The sequence below is a fragment of the Salarias fasciatus genome, chromosome 23 (assembly GCF_902148845.1).
Source record: "Salarias fasciatus chromosome 23, fSalaFa1.1, whole genome shotgun sequence".
NCBI lineage: Eukaryota > Metazoa > Chordata > Actinopteri > Blenniiformes > Blenniidae > Salarias > Salarias fasciatus.
Window position 1 is genome coordinate 37,726,451 of NC_043766.1, and position 14,826 is coordinate 37,741,276.

The 14,826-nt window shown below is 50.3% G+C and overlaps 4 protein-coding genes across 4 annotated transcripts in view; 3 read left to right on the forward strand and 1 right to left on the reverse strand.

The window, feature by feature from the left end:
- Positions 1-4,890, forward strand: part of LOC115382191 (NACHT, LRR and PYD domains-containing protein 12-like) — a gene marked incomplete at its 3' end in the record, with an annotated part of 141,197 nt that extends 136,307 nt beyond the window's left edge. Inside the window, 2 exon segments of the mRNA XM_030083878.1 lie at positions 4,522-4,695; positions 4,779-4,890. Coding sequence (XP_029939738.1) covers positions 4,522-4,695; positions 4,779-4,890 — 286 coding nt within the window.
- Positions 1-14,826, forward strand: part of LOC115382184 (NACHT, LRR and PYD domains-containing protein 12-like) — an 815,989-nt gene that overhangs the window by 154,175 nt on the left and 646,988 nt on the right. The gene's annotated exons all lie outside the window — the stretch shown is intronic.
- The window catches only part of LOC115382179 (NACHT, LRR and PYD domains-containing protein 3-like), a 1,352,480-nt gene that overhangs the window by 81,982 nt on the left and 1,255,672 nt on the right, over positions 1-14,826 (reverse strand). The window lies entirely within an intron of this gene.
- On the forward strand, positions 4,952-6,084 carry LOC115382235 (stonustoxin subunit beta-like). The gene is made up of 2 exons (XM_030083947.1): positions 4,952-5,084; positions 5,280-6,084. The coding sequence occupies exons 1-2, from the start codon at positions 4,955-4,957 to the stop codon at positions 5,831-5,833; spliced, it is 684 nt and encodes a 227-aa protein (XP_029939807.1). The 5' UTR covers positions 4,952-4,954; the 3' UTR covers positions 5,834-6,084.

Here is a 14,826-nt window from a genome sequence, read left to right on the forward strand (position 1 = left end):
GGTCCTACCTTGTTTTTAGTCTTTTTGTGTTTGATTTCGAGACGTGCTTTAATGATTGTTTATTAATTTTGACTTTTCACCTCTTTGATTGCTTTTATTGTTTGCAACTTGTGAAGCACTTTGGCACGGCTAAGCCATCTATAAATGTGCTATATAAATAAAAGTGACTTGACTTGACTTGACAGTGAAGTTTCACTTGATGCATCTTATTTATTCGTGTAGTTATTGTAGCATATTTGCTGTAGTTATTTGTTAACTCTACATTGTATTCTGTGAGTTCTAAGTTTTGAAGTTACCTGAAGGGTGGTCAAGACGAGGAAGTCAGTGTGTGCATGTCAGAAAAGCAGACAGAGACCAGCTCTCAGCAGTGTTTTCTCCAGGTTAGACTGTTGTTTTTCTGTAGTGTTGGCGTGGTTACCATCACCATCATCTCAGTTGCAAAAATTAATAAACCAGCATTAACACATCCAACTCATCTTTCTTTCAACCGCACCACTGTTATTATCCAGTGTGTCTGACAATCTGTTGCGCCTCATCAATGAAAATAAACAGATTTATTGGTGTTTTCTGATGTTCTGCCTTATAATCCCGTGTGCCTTATGGTCCAAAAAATATGGTCTGCCAGAGAAGTTTGAACATGACTCAAAATTAGCTTTTTTTTGTTTTTTTTTTTTTTTTGTTTTTTTTGTCTCTGAAATAAATTTTTAGGGAAAGACGGTCCTCAAGAGTTTCATTTGTCAGCAACATCTAAGATATGTCAGGAAGAACTCAAGTCCAACCTGAAGAGGAGGTTCGAGTCTGTGTTTGAGGGGGTCGCTGAGGCAGGAAACCCAACCCTCCTGAACCAGATCTACACAGAGCTCCACATCACAGAGGGAGGGGCTGCAGAGGTCAATCAGGAACATGAGGTCAGACAGATTGAAGCAGCATCCAGAACAGCAGACAGAGCAGAAACAAGCATCAGACCAGGAGACATCTTTAAAGGCCCACCTGGAAGACCTCAACCAATCAGAACAGTACTGACAAAGGGAGTGGCTGGCATTGGGAAAACAGTCCTGACACAGAAGTTCACTCTGGACTGGGCTGAAGACAAAGACAACCAGGACGTCCACTTCATATTTCCATTCACCTTCAGAGAGCTGAATGTGATGAAGGAGAAGAGGTTCAGCTTGGTGGGACTTGTTCATCACTTCTTCAATGAAACTAAAAAGGCAGGTATTAACAACTTTGAAGAATTCCAGGTGATCTTCATCTTTGATGGTCTGGATGAGTGTCGACTCCCCCTGAACTTCCGTCGAGCTGAGATCCTGACTGATGCTACAGACTCCACCTCAGTGGATGTTCTGCTGATAAACCTCATCAGGGGGAAACTGCTTCCCTCTGCTTGCCTCTGGATCACCACACGACCTGCAGCAGCCAATCAGATCCCTGCTGACTGTGTGGACAGGGTGACAGAGGTCCGAGGGTTCACTGACCCCCAGAAGGAGGAGTACTTCAGGAGGAGGTTCAGAGAGGAGGAGCAGGCCAGCAGGATCATCTCCCACATCAAGACCTCCAGGAGCCTCCACATCATGTGCCACATCCCGGTCTTCTGCTGGATCACTGCTGAAGTTCTGGAAGAGGAGCTAAAGAGCAGAGAGGGAGGAGAGCTGCCCAAGACCCTAACTGAAATGTACATCCGCCACCTGGTGGTCCAGGTTGAAATGAACTATGTCAAGTATGATGAAAAACCTGCCGCAGCTGAAACGTTGAGTCCAGAGAGCAGGGAGATGATAGAGTCTCTGGGAAAACTGGCTTTTGATCAGCTGCAGAAAGGAAACCTCATCTTCTACGAACCCAACCTGACAGAGTGTGGCATCGATCTCAGAGCAGCCTCAATGTACTCAGGAATGTTCACAAAGATCTTTACAAAGGAGAAAGGCCTCCGTAAGTCTTTGTTCTGCTTCATCCATCTTAGCTATCAGGAGTTTCTGGCTGCTCTTCATGTCCATCAGACCTTCATCAACTCTGGAATCAACCTGCTGGAAGAGAAACAAACAACCATTCAACACTCTCCACAACAGCCTCAGCTCCACCATCTCCATCAGAGAGCAGTGGACGAGGCCTTAAAGAGTCCAAATGGACACCTGGACTTGTTCCTCCGCTTCCTCCTGGGTTTTTCACTGGAGACCAATCAGAATCTCCTTCGAGGTCTGCTGACACAGACAGGAAGTAGCTCACAGTCCAATCAGGAAACAATCCAGTACATCAAGAAGAAGCTGAGTGAGAGTCTGTCTGCAGAGAGAAGCATCAATCTGTTCCACTGTCTGAATGAACTGAATGATGGTTCTCTGGTGGAGGAGATCCAACAGTCCCTGAGATCAGGAAGTCTCTACACAGACATACTGTTTCCTGCTCAGTGGTCAGCTCTGGTCTTCATCTTACTTTCATCAGAAGAAGATCTGAAGGAGTTTGACCTGAAGAAATACTCTGCTTCAGAGGAGGCTCTTCTGAGGCTGCTGCCAGTGGTCGAAGCCTCCAACAAAGCCCTGTACGTACTTTATGATCAAATATGGACCAAACTATGGGCTCAGTATTATTGTTTTGCCAGCACATAAATATTCAGCCAAAAAGAGATTTTCATTTGTGAAAGAGTAGACGTTCCTTTGCTAACATCCTGTTTACATATGTAAAGTACAAAACTGCTTTCAAGACTTTGAATTGCTGTTGTAAGTTCTGTCCTTGTCTTTATACGTCTGATTGGATGATAAAAAATTAAACAGTTCAATAATGAAGTTGATGGTGTTCTACAAAACAATGTATAAATACAAACTTTTAAACTATCTGCACAGATTCATTTACTAGCAAAATATTTCTGACTTGATATTAAACCCACAAAATTCTGTCCATGATGTCCAGTCAGCTGGTTTCCATTGTTGCTTCTTCTTCAGGTTGAGCGGCTGTGGTCTGTCAGAGAGAAGCTGTGGAGCTCTGTCCTCAGTTCTCAGCTCTCAGTCCTCCAGTCTGACACATCTGGACCTGAGTTACAACCGTCCAGGAGACTCAGGAGTGGAATGTCTTTCTTCTGCAGTGAAAGATCCACACTGCTCTCTGGAGACTCTCAGGTTCTGACATGATTGTTAAATATTTCCCACCACTCTCTGTTCTCCTCCTCACATCTGCAGAACATCTGTAGAACATGTCAATGGAACATTGTAACATCTCATCATCCGCTATTATCCAGAAAGTAAAAGCACAACCTCACGGCAAAGAATCTTACTTACATTCAAAAATTTCTCTCTACTTCAACTGACCACCAAGGGGCAGTGCTGAAAGCACTGAAAGATGAATTCCAACTCAGTCAAGAGGAATCCCAGATACCAACCTCACTCAGAGGCCTCTGCAGAGTCCAAGACCACACCCAGTTGATGGGGAGTGGCAGCGTGCATGATGTAAAACTTAGAAAAAGGTGCCAGCGTCGCCCAGGAGGTAGCAACACATATGTTGTCGAGGGTTTTTGGAGTTGGTTTTTCACCTGACAAGAATGGTGAAAGGGATCCACGATTCAGTGGACTAAGCACTGCTTGGAGAGAGCAGAGCCTCCATCAGGACCTCCATAACAGACCAAAGCTATTCAGAGGAATGAATGCCCATTGTCGCATCAATATAGCATCCCAGGGTTCCTACTGGGCACAACAGTTCCTCCCTGTCTCGAGGACGCTCAATAGGGAGCCATAACATGTGAGCCTCATCGACTGAATAGACTGTAGACCTAACAGCACCTGTGAGAAAATGACAGGGTTCGGTCTTTGAGTGTCAACCCTAATATCCAGGTGCCACTCAAAGCATGATGGACTGACAAAGTGTAGACCTCACCCATGTATTTCGCCGATGTAACGGCCACCAAGGATGTGGTCTTGCGTGGCTTCCACTGTAGCCAAGGGCTCACAGGGGAGGCTGACACACGCCATTCAGCACTAAGTTCAGGTCCTATGCTGGGGTGTGTGGGGCTCTTGGGGGCAAAGCCTCAGAGCCCCCTTGAGAAAGCTGATGCCAGGTCGTGGTTCCCACTGTGGTATTTCAGCTATCAAGCTGGATTGATATTGTTGCCACATTCACCCTCAGGGCAGATGGAGGGTAACTCCTCCCATTGGAGAATGTAAGGATTCAAGATCACAGGGACTGGGCAAAGCACCAGGTCCTCCCTGCAGATGCTGCACCACTTTCCACCTACTGTCAGACTACAGCTGGGTGGGCAGTACTCTGACAGTCAAGATGGTCCGCCTGACAGGCTCCATACAACTGCTCAGCAGCCAGTCGGGTCTTCCAGTAGCCAAACATAAAAGCAGAGCCTGTGAACTTCTCAGAAGCTTTTTAATTGTCTTTTCCATGTGGGCAGATTCAAGTTTCCAGTCTCAGTTGAGCTGCAGAGCAGCAGCTTTCCATCCTCCACTCACTGTGTTTGTGATGCTCCAAGTCAGAGATGTAGAACTGAGTCCATGACAAACATTGATGTGGTTTTCATTGTTGCTTCTTCTTCAGGTTGAGCTGCTGTGGTCTGTCAGAGAGAAGCTGTGGAGCTCTGTCCTCACTTCTCAGCTCTCAGTCCTCCAGTCTGACACATCTGGACCTGAGTAACAACGACCTGCAGGATTCAGGAGTGAAGCGTCTGTCTCTTGGACTGGAGAGTCCTCACTGTAAACTGGAAGCTCTCAGGTCAGGATCCAGCTGTTGCTTGATCATGTGGAGGATCTTCCTTCTTCCTTCTTGACTTGATGCAGCCATGTTTGTGTCTCCAGTCTGTCAGGGTGTCTGGTCTCAGAGGAAGGCTGTGCTTCTCTGGTCTCAGCTGTGAGATCCAAGTCCTCCCATCTGAGAGAGCTGGACCTGAGCTACAACCATCCAGGAGACTCAGGAGTGAAGGAGCTGTCAGCGGCAGTGGAGGATCCACACTGCTCACTGGAGACTCTCAGGTATGGATACACAACAGGAGCTCCTCATGGGCTTGTGTCTTGACCAATGCCCTGTCTTCCTGTCTGACTGTCTCTCTCCCTGCAGGGTGGACCATGGTGGACAGCAGAGGCTCAAACCTGGTCTGAGGAAGTGTAAGTTGGACTCATCACTGTCCGTTTGTCTTTCAATCAAAGCTTTGGATTCATTCAAACATTACTGACAAGAGAAGCCTGACAAAAAGTGTCCTCATCAAACTTTCTCTCCATCAACAACATGTCAGGAAGTCCACAAACAACAAATCCATCACATGTGTCACATCAGGACTGAACTCTTTTTCTCTCCATCAGATTTCTCTCAACTTCAACTGGATGAAAACTCAATGAACAGAGAGCTCAAACTGTCCAACAACAACAGGAAGGTGACACTATTGGAGGAAGAACAGCCGTATTCTGATCATCCACTCAGATTTGATCACTGTAAACAGCTGCTGTGTAGAAATGATCTGAGTGGTCGATGTTACTGGGAGGTCGAGTGGAGTGGAGCTGTTTCTATATCAGTGAGTTACAGAGGAATCAGAAGGAAAGGACGCAGTGGGGAATGTAGGTTTGGAGGGAATCAGTCCTGGAGTCTGAGGTGCGATGATGGACGTTACTCTGTCTGGCACAATGACAGATACACATTCCTGTCCTCCTCCTCCTCCTCCTCCTCCTCCTCCTCCTGGTCTGGTAGAGTAGGAGTGTATGTGGACTGTCCCGCTGGCTCTCTGTCCTTCTTCAGAGTCTCCTCTGACTCTCTGATCCACCTCTACACCTTCAACACCACATTCACTCAACCTCTGACTGCTGGATTTGGATTTGACCTCTTTTGGTCTGGTTCTTCAGTGAGTCTGTGTCCTCTGTAGGAAGGACAGTCTCGGTCTCCGACAGCAGGGAGGAGGAGGAGCCCATCCGAAGGTGGGAGGGGCCTATCAGAACATGATCTCACAATGTTAGCATGATGCTAGCAATCCACTTAAGTTATGATTTTTCTTATTTCCATCTTTTGTTTGATTCTGTTGGACATGTTGTTTGAACCATTGGTATGATTTTGGTTTGTTGGATTTTTGACCCTGCTAAATTCATTAAGAAATAAATAATTGTTGCTCTATTTCAAAACATCTGAGTGCTGCCTTGTTGATGATGGGAAGTGTGGGAGGGGCAACAAATGGGGAAGATAAATGAGCATCACTGTAAATAAATGGGACTGTGATCACAATGAAACTGGACACTGGTGCAAAAGCAATCCTGATCAGAGCAGCTGACGTCAAGACAATAAAACAGAAACTCCAAAATAAATCATGCAGTGACAGAGCTGAGAGACTACAATGGAGAGAAGACAGAGCTCTGGACCATGCAAGCTGAAAGTGACTCTGAAAAGAAAAGAGCAGGACCTGTTTTTCTCTGTAGTTGCTGAAGGACAAGATTTACTGCTGGGTGATGAAGCCTGTGAGGAGTTGGGACTGGTGAAGAGAGAGGATCACATTAACACAGCAAACACAACAAATGAGAATGCTGACTCCATAATGCAGAGCTTTGAAGATGTTTTCAGATGTGTTGCTGCGTTGCCATTCACATACAAAACCCAGTTCAAAGAAGATGCACAGTCAGTTGTTCATGCTCCATGCAGAGTTCCAGCACCACTGAGAGACCGTCTGAAGAAGGAGCTGGGCAGGATGACGATGCTGGGGCTGATCAGGAAGGCTGAGGAACCAACTGACTGGGTCAACTCCCAGTGGTGACCTGAGAATGTGCATGGTTCCAAAAGATTGAAATGAGAACATCAAAAGCACCAGCAGACACCAAAATGAGAAGAATCCCAAGCGAGATGAGCCATGTCCTTCTCAAAGCTGGATGCATCACGAGGTTTCTGGCAGCTTCAGTTAGATGAAAACAGGACTGAGTACTGCAGCTTTAACACACCTTTTGGCAGATGTTGCTTCCTGAGGCTGCCTTTTGGCATCATCTCGGCATCTGACGTGTTTCACAGAGTGATGGAGCACATCATGGAGGGACTGGAAGGGGATTGGGTGGATATTGATGACATTATCATCTGGGACTCCCCAATCCAAGAGCACAGTGCCAGGCTGAGCAGAGTCCTCCCAGCAGGTATGTGAATATGGACTAAAGCTCAAGAGAAACAAATGTCAGTTTGGAGCACAAGGAATAGTCTATCTGGGAGATGAGCTCTCAGCACAAGGCATTCAGGCTGACCAAGAACAAGTGACTGTCATATACATACATATATATATATATATATATATATATATATATATATATATATATATATGTGTGTGTGTGTGTGTGTGTGTGTGTGTGTGTGTGTGTGTGTGTGTGTGTGTGTGTGTGTGTGTGTGTTCGTCCTTCATAATCGAAGATGACCGTGACATCTGTTATGACCTGGAGCTGCTAACTACGTGTCCGGAGGTGCCTGATGAGGCCGATCCCGGCAAGGAAGCCTCGCCCACAGGTCAGACAGTAGTGGGTAGGCGCTGTGCTGTTGATACTGGTGTCTCTGGCTTTGCGTGCTGCTCACTTCTGCTTGCCTTGGAGGGTCTTGCGCTTTTAGATGTGAACAATTGTGGCGTCCCTGAATTCTTGTTGCAGTTGCCCCTGGTTCCACATGGTCTGAAACAGGCTTGTCAGTTGGTTACGGATGGCTTCGCCACCTGTCTTGTACACCTCAGCAGGGATGGCATCGGGGCCAGGAGCTTTCCCACTGGTCATCTGATTGATGGCTTTACTGATGTAACATTTATGCTATACACTAAAAGCCAATTAATCCCTATAACTATTGATTTACACCATAACGGTCAATTGACTATTTCAGCACCATGGACAGCACGTGGCTCAGTAGCTCAGTTGGTAGAGTGGGTTGTCTTATAACCGGAAGGTTGGCGGTTCGATCCCCGCTCCCGCAGGCGTAAAACTGGCGTTGTGTCCTTGGGCAAGAAAGTTGTGAGAGTGAATGGTTGGTGGTGGTCGGAGGGGCCGATGGCGCAGGTTGGCAGCCTCGCTTCCGTCAATCTGCCCCAGGGCAGCTGTGGCTACAATAGTAGTTTACCACCACTGAGTATGGTGTGAAAGGGTGATGTGATATTGCAGTGTGAATCGCTTTGGGCTCTGTCATGCAGGGTAAAAAGCGCTATACAAGTGTAGTCCATTTACCATTAAACAACAGCCATCTGATAATCACCACAATGGTCAACTGCTTATTTCAGCACCATGGACAACACCTTGGATTCATCATTAAACAGTTACCCGCTAATAATCTCCACCACAACGGTCAGTTAGCTTTTTCAGCACCTTGGATTTGTCATGACAGAGTGACCCATTATTGATTTAGACCATAACGATCAATTGGCTATTTCAGCACCATGGACAGTGGCTTGGATTTATCATTAACAGCGACCTACACTGAGCCGCTGATTAATTGCGCCACAACTGTCAGTTGGGTATTGCAGCTCCATCTATCCATCCATCCATTTTCTACCACTTATCCGGGGCTGGGTCACGGGGGCAACAGTCTCAACAGGGATGCCCAGACTTCCCTGTCCCCAGGCACTTCTTCCAGCTCTTCTGGGAGGATCCAAAGGCTTTCCCAGGCCAGCCGCAAGACATTGTCCCTCCAGCATGTCCTGGATCTTCCCCGGGGTCTCCTCCAGGTGGAACATGCGTGGAACAGTATTGCAGCTCCATGGACAGAACTATGGATTTATCAGTTAACAGCAACCAACTGAACATCTCCACCACAGCAGTCAATTGGCTATTTCTGTACCATGGACAGCACCTTGGACTTGTCATGAAGAGCAACCCACTGATTATCGACACCCAAATGGTCAATAGGCTATTCAAGTACCATGGACAGCACCTTGGATTTATCATTAAACAGCAACCTACTCATTATTTGCCCCACAATGGTCAATTGGTTATTGGACAGTGCCTGAGATTCATCTTTAAACAGTGACCCGCTGATTATTTGCATCACAACTGTCAATTGGGTATTCAAGCACAATGGATAGTGCCTTGGACTTGTCATGAGAGAGTGACCCAATGGTTATCGACACCATAACTGTCAATTGGCTATTTCAGTGCCATGGACAGAACCATGGATTTATTAACAGCACCCAACTGATAATCTCCACCACAACGGTCAATTGGTTATTTCAGCTCCATGGACAGGGCCTAGGATTAATCTAAAAACTGAGACAAACTGATGGTCAGGACTACAATTCTCAATTGGCTATTCAAGCAGCATGGACACTGGCTTGAATTTGCAATTAATAATAATAATGCATTGGTTTTATATAGCACTTTTCAGGACACTCAAAGACGCTTTACAGTGCATTATTCATTCACACCATACTGGGTGGTGGTAAGCTACTACTGTAGCCACAGCTGCCCTGGGGCAGACTGACGGAAGCGAGGCTGCCAATCTGTGCCATCGGCCCCTCTGACCACCACCAACCATTCACTCTCACAACTTTCATACTAGGCAAGGTGGGTGAAGTGTCTTGCCCAAGGACACAACGACAGTTTTACGCCTGTGGGAGCAGGGATCGAACCGACAACATTCCAGTTATAAGACGACCCGCTCTACCAACTGAGCTACTGTCGCCCAATTAAACAGCTACTCACTGATTATTGACACCACAACGGTCAATTGGCTATTTCAGCACCATGGACAGTGCCTTGGATTTATGATCAAACAGCAAACCACTGAGAATCTTCACCATTACGGTCTATTGGCTATTTCAGCACCATGGACAGCGCCTTAGATTTATCATTAAACAACGACCCACCGATTATCTGCACCACAATGGTCAATTGGATATTTCAGCACCACAGACAGCACCTTGAATTTGCAATTAAACAGCTACCTGCTGATAATCTCCACCACAACAGTCAACTCTTTATTTTAGCACCATGGACAGCACCTTGGATTGACCATTAAACATTGACCCGCTGAGGGAGGCTGACATAGTGTCTGCTTTTAAGACTAGGCTTAAGACTAGGGCTGCACGATTTTGACAAAAACCTAATTGCGATTTTTCTGACCAATAATGCGATTGCGATTCGATTTGCGATTTTCACATTTTATACTTTTGTGGTGTCTGTGGGGAGGGAGTTACCTCACATTAGAAGGGGCAGGGTTGGTGACGTAGGGGGGTGTGTTGCACTGTCGGTGGGGATAAATAGGCGGGAGTGTTCCGTCATGGCGGCATCCTGGATGACAGCTGGCATGGTCAGGGCAAAGAATAAACCACGCTCAATCCGAGTCCCGCGTCCGTCTCCTCCTTCCACAACCTCCACATTGGTGACCCTGACGTGATGCAGCATGTCTGTGGAGTCGGGTGATGGTACCGGAGCGCAGGCTGCTCCCGCCGTGTTCGCCGCGGCGATCAAGCTGCCGGAGTTCTGACAACACGATCCGGAGCCGTGGTTCCAACACATTGAGGCCCAGTTCCAGCTGAGAGGCATCACGGCTGACGAGACGCGGTACTACTATGTGGTGGCGGCTCTGGATTTGTCCACTACCCGTCGTGTGATGGGGTCCTGCGGGATCCGCGGGCCCAGGGCAAGTACGCCGCCCTGAAAGCGCAGCTCCTTCGTCTGTTTCAACTGTCGGACGCGGAGCGGGCGGACAGGCTTTTTTCCCTGAACGGCTTGGGAGACGGCAAGTCCTCGGAACTGATGGAGAGCATGTTGGCGCTGCTGGGATCCGGCGACACGTCGTTCTTGTTCATCCACCTGTTCCTGCGTCAGCGCCCGGCCGCGGTGCGCACCGCGTTGGCCACTTCACCGTTGTTGCGCACGAAGGACGAGGATCCTGGTCGCATCACGCGCGCTCGGCGTCCATGCTGCGTGCCCGCCGGAGCAACAGCTTCTGCTGGAGGAGGATGCACCTGCGGCGGCTGCCGCTGTTCGGGATCGCAGTGCTGAGGACAGAACGCTGTGTTTTTTTCACCGGCGATTCGGCTCCCGGGCGAGGTGCTGCACACCGCCGTGTGCGTTCCCGGTGCAGGGAAAAGGCAGACCCAGCGCTCAGTAGCGGCTTTGGGCGCTGGGGATGTTAACAAGCTGCTGTTCGTTAAAGACACGGTTTCCAGACGGCATTTCCTCATGGACACGGGCGCACAGCGGAGCATTCTTCCCGCTTCCAGCACGGACAGAGCCAGCGGGGAGCACGGGCCGCAGCTGGATGCCGCTAACGGGACTCCGATCCGGACATTTGGCACCAGGTTTGTGACTGTGTGTTTTGACGGGCGACGGTTCGGCTGGGACTTTGTGATGGCTGATGTCGCAGTTCCAATCCTTGGAGCAGATTTCCTGTGTGCGCAGGGATTGTTAGCCGCTTGGTGGATGTGTTTTCCTTCTCCTCCTATTCCTGCACTTTGGGGAAGGGTGGATTGCTGTCCCTTGCTACTCGGTTGCCCCCCGGGGATGTGTACCAGGGGGGTGGGTTGGATGGGTGGGGGGGTGGGCGGGGGGAGGGGTGGATGGGGGGGTAGATGGGGGGGTGGTGGGGGGCAGTGGGGGTTAGGGGGGTGGTGGTGGTTGTGCGTGTATGTGCATGTGTATATGTGTGTGGGTGTGTATGTGTGAGTATGTATGTTTTTGTATGAGTGGGTATGTATGTATGTGTATGTGAGTGTGTGGGTGTGTATCTGGATATGTATGTATATGTGTGTGATTGTGTATGTGTGTGTGTGTGTGTATGTATGTGTGGGTATGTTTCTGTGAGCATGTATGTGTGTGTGGGTGTGTATCTGTAAGTATGTATGTATGTCTGTATGTGTGGGTGTATATGTGTGGGCGATTGGAGGTATGTATGTGGGGAGACAGTGTGGTGCCCTGTGGGGGGTGGTCCCAGTGGGCCTGGGGGCGGTGGGCCCTGGGTCTGGGTCCTTCCGCTGCCCCCTGTCTGTCCTCACCTCCACTCCTCCTGATGCATGATGGGTGTGTGCTTCCTGAATTGGTGGCTCTTTGGCCATGGTTGCTGTCCGCCCTGGTCCTGGGGGGGGGGGGGGGGGGGGGGGGGGGGGGGGGGGGGGGGGGTGGCGGTCCTGACCTTGTCCTTCATCCGGGGGCTCCTGGGTGACGGGGGTGCTGCGGCATCCCCCGACCCCCCCTCTCTCCCCGCCCCCATGCACACACACATAGGGCTTTGGGAGGCGGGCCTATCAGGTCGGGTGTGGTGGAGGGGGCCGTCTAAGTGGCCTCAATCACTGCACCCTTCAGTGGCTCGCCTCTCAGTCTTAACTGCACTTAGTCATCTAACACGACCAAATACATACAAACACACACGTCGGGGGTCTTGGCACGCCGTGTCGGGGGTGGGGCTGTTCAGGTGGATGAGACTGCTCGTTTGGCCTCACTCGCGGCACGGTGTGGTTACTGACCCTCAATTTTAATCGCAAACAACATATACTCCATCAACACTCACGAGCCGGGGGGGAGGGGGTAATGGGGTCTTCTGCGCCCCCGTTTCCGGGTTCCTTCTGGTGGGGGGCTGGGCGGGGGGGGGGGGGGGGGGGGGGGGCTGTTGTTTCCCCAAAGGCCTGGGGTTTGTACCGGCTGTGGTTTGGGGGACTGCTGGCTCTGGGGGGTGCATGCCTGTCTGCGTCGGTAAAGTTTGGGGATGGGGGCGGCAGTTGTGGGTGGCGGGGGGGCCGGGATGTGGGGTCCGGTGTTCCCTTGCCTTCCGGGAGGGTCTCCCACAGGACATGACGGTTGGATGACGTGGGAATGTGAGTGTGTTTGGGGTAGGGTGGACTGTGTGTGTGTGTGTGTGTGTGTGTGCATGTGTGTGTGTGCATGTGTATGTGCTTGCTGGTGTGTGAGTGTGTCAGAATGTGAGTATGTTTGGTTTAGGGATGTGTGTGAGTGTGTGTGTGTGTGTGTGTCTGTGTGTGTGTGTGCGTGCGTGTGTATGTGTGTGCGTGTGTGTGCGTGCACGCATGTGTGTGTGTGTGTCAGTGTGAGCGACTGGGTGTGAGTGTTGGGTTGGGGCGGGGGGAGTGAGGTGGGAGAAGACAGGGTTGGAGGGGTGGGTCGGGGGGTGGATGGGCGGGCCGGGGGGGGGGGGTGATGCCCTGGATCTCGGGGTGCGTGGCCGGAGCGCTGGGGGGTGTACTGGCCTAGGGTGGGTGGCCGCCCGTGTTGGCCGGTTCTCCCGGATGGGTCACGGCCCTCCGCCTGTGTAGGGGGTTGGCTCTTGGGCTCTTGGGCCTTGGGCTCTCGGCTCTGCCCGCCCCGGGCGTCCGGCACCCGGGGTGGACTGGCTCCTGCCGGTCGTGGCCCAGGCCCCGGGACTGCTGGGGTCCCCGGCCGGGGCTTTCCTCTGCCCCGTTTCTGGACCGGAGCGTGGGCGTCTGCCTGGGGGAGCGGCCTGGATCCGGGCTCTGGGATGACCGCCGTCTGTCTGGGCTCTGAGGGCCTCTCTGGCCTGCTTCTGGCCTTCTCAGGGGTCAGAGGTCATATATGCATGATCACTGTCCACATCACCATCACCATTACATTTGCATGATCACGCTGATTTTTAATCCCTCTTCACATACTGGGTTACCTTGTGTTTTTGTGGTGGTTAGACTAATGGTGATCTGTAGTAGCCTTCTCTTGATGCACGCCCCGAGTTTGCTACTAGTTACCACTAGCTCTATTCTCACAAAAAAAAAAAAAATTATATATACGTATATGTATGGTTGTGTCAGTTTTTGTGTTGGTTGTCGGCTCTGTTTTGGTGTTGTCCAGATTGTTGGTGATGACGATTCTTGGTTACGTGTGGTGTGTCGACAACACTGTTTTGCATCGTGAATTTGTACATAGGTTGTGCTCCCCCCTCCCGTTTTCCCTCTCTTTATCTTTCTATCTTTCTCTCTTCTGTCTCTCGCTCTCTGAGCGTTTCCGTCCCGGTCCTGTCCGGCAGCCATGCCGGATGCCAGCTTTAAATAAAGGCAGCAGCAGGAGGAGATTCAGTCTCCTCCTGCTGCTAATATTAAAATCTGTTCGGATAGTAAAAGGCTACAATCATGCAATATTGCACACCCCAGCTGCCAAACAGGACAAGGGGAAAAAAAAAAAAAAAAAAAAAAAAAAAGCGTCTGAATAACATCACCCAGCACGATCAGTGCCCCGTTCCGCACATCCAAGATTTCTCGGTCCACCTGGCGGGGAAAGTTATCTTTTCCAAGGTGGATTTAGTGAGGGGCTATCACCAGGTCCCAGTCCACCCCGGGGACGTGCCCAAGACTGCGGTGATCACTCTGTTTGGCCTGTTTGAGTTCCTGCGGATGCCGTTTGGTCTTAAAGGTGTGGCGCAAACCTTCCAGCAGCTGATGGACTCTGTGCTGCGGGGGCTGCCTTTCCTGTTTGTGTACCTGGATGACATCCTGGTGGCCAGTGCCTCAGCCGAGGAGCACCTGTTACACTTGCGGCGGCTCTTCGGGAGGCTTACGGAGCACGGGCTGATTATTAATCCAGCCAAATGGCAGTTCGGCCTCTTGGAAATTGACTTCCTGGGTCATCGTGTCTCCTCACGCGGGGTGGTTCCGTTGCCCACAAAGGTGGAGGCGATCGCCGTTTTTCCTCGTCCTCGCACCGTCAAGTCCCTGCAGCACTTTCCGATGCCGCTATGTTGGCACATCCCTCACCGGCGGCTCCGGTCGCGCTCACCACAGACGCCTCGGATTACGCAGTGGGGGCTGTCTGTGAGCAGTGGGTGGAAGGAGCCTGGCGTCCCCTCGCATTTTTCAGCCAGCAGCTGCGGGACAGTGAGAGGAAGTACAGCACATTTGACCGTGAGCTTTTAGCTCTTTTCCTCGCTACGCGCCACTTCCGGTTCCTGCTGGAGGGGCGG

Coding starts and splice junctions, on each gene's coding strand:
- LOC115382235 (XM_030083947.1), top strand. CDS start 4,955: ATGGATACACAACAGGAGCTCCTCATGGGCTTGTGTCTTGACCAATGC. Junction 5,085..5,279: donor CAAACCTGGTCTGAGGAAGT/GTAAGTTGGACT, acceptor TCTCTCCATCAG/ATTTCTCTCAACTTCAACTG.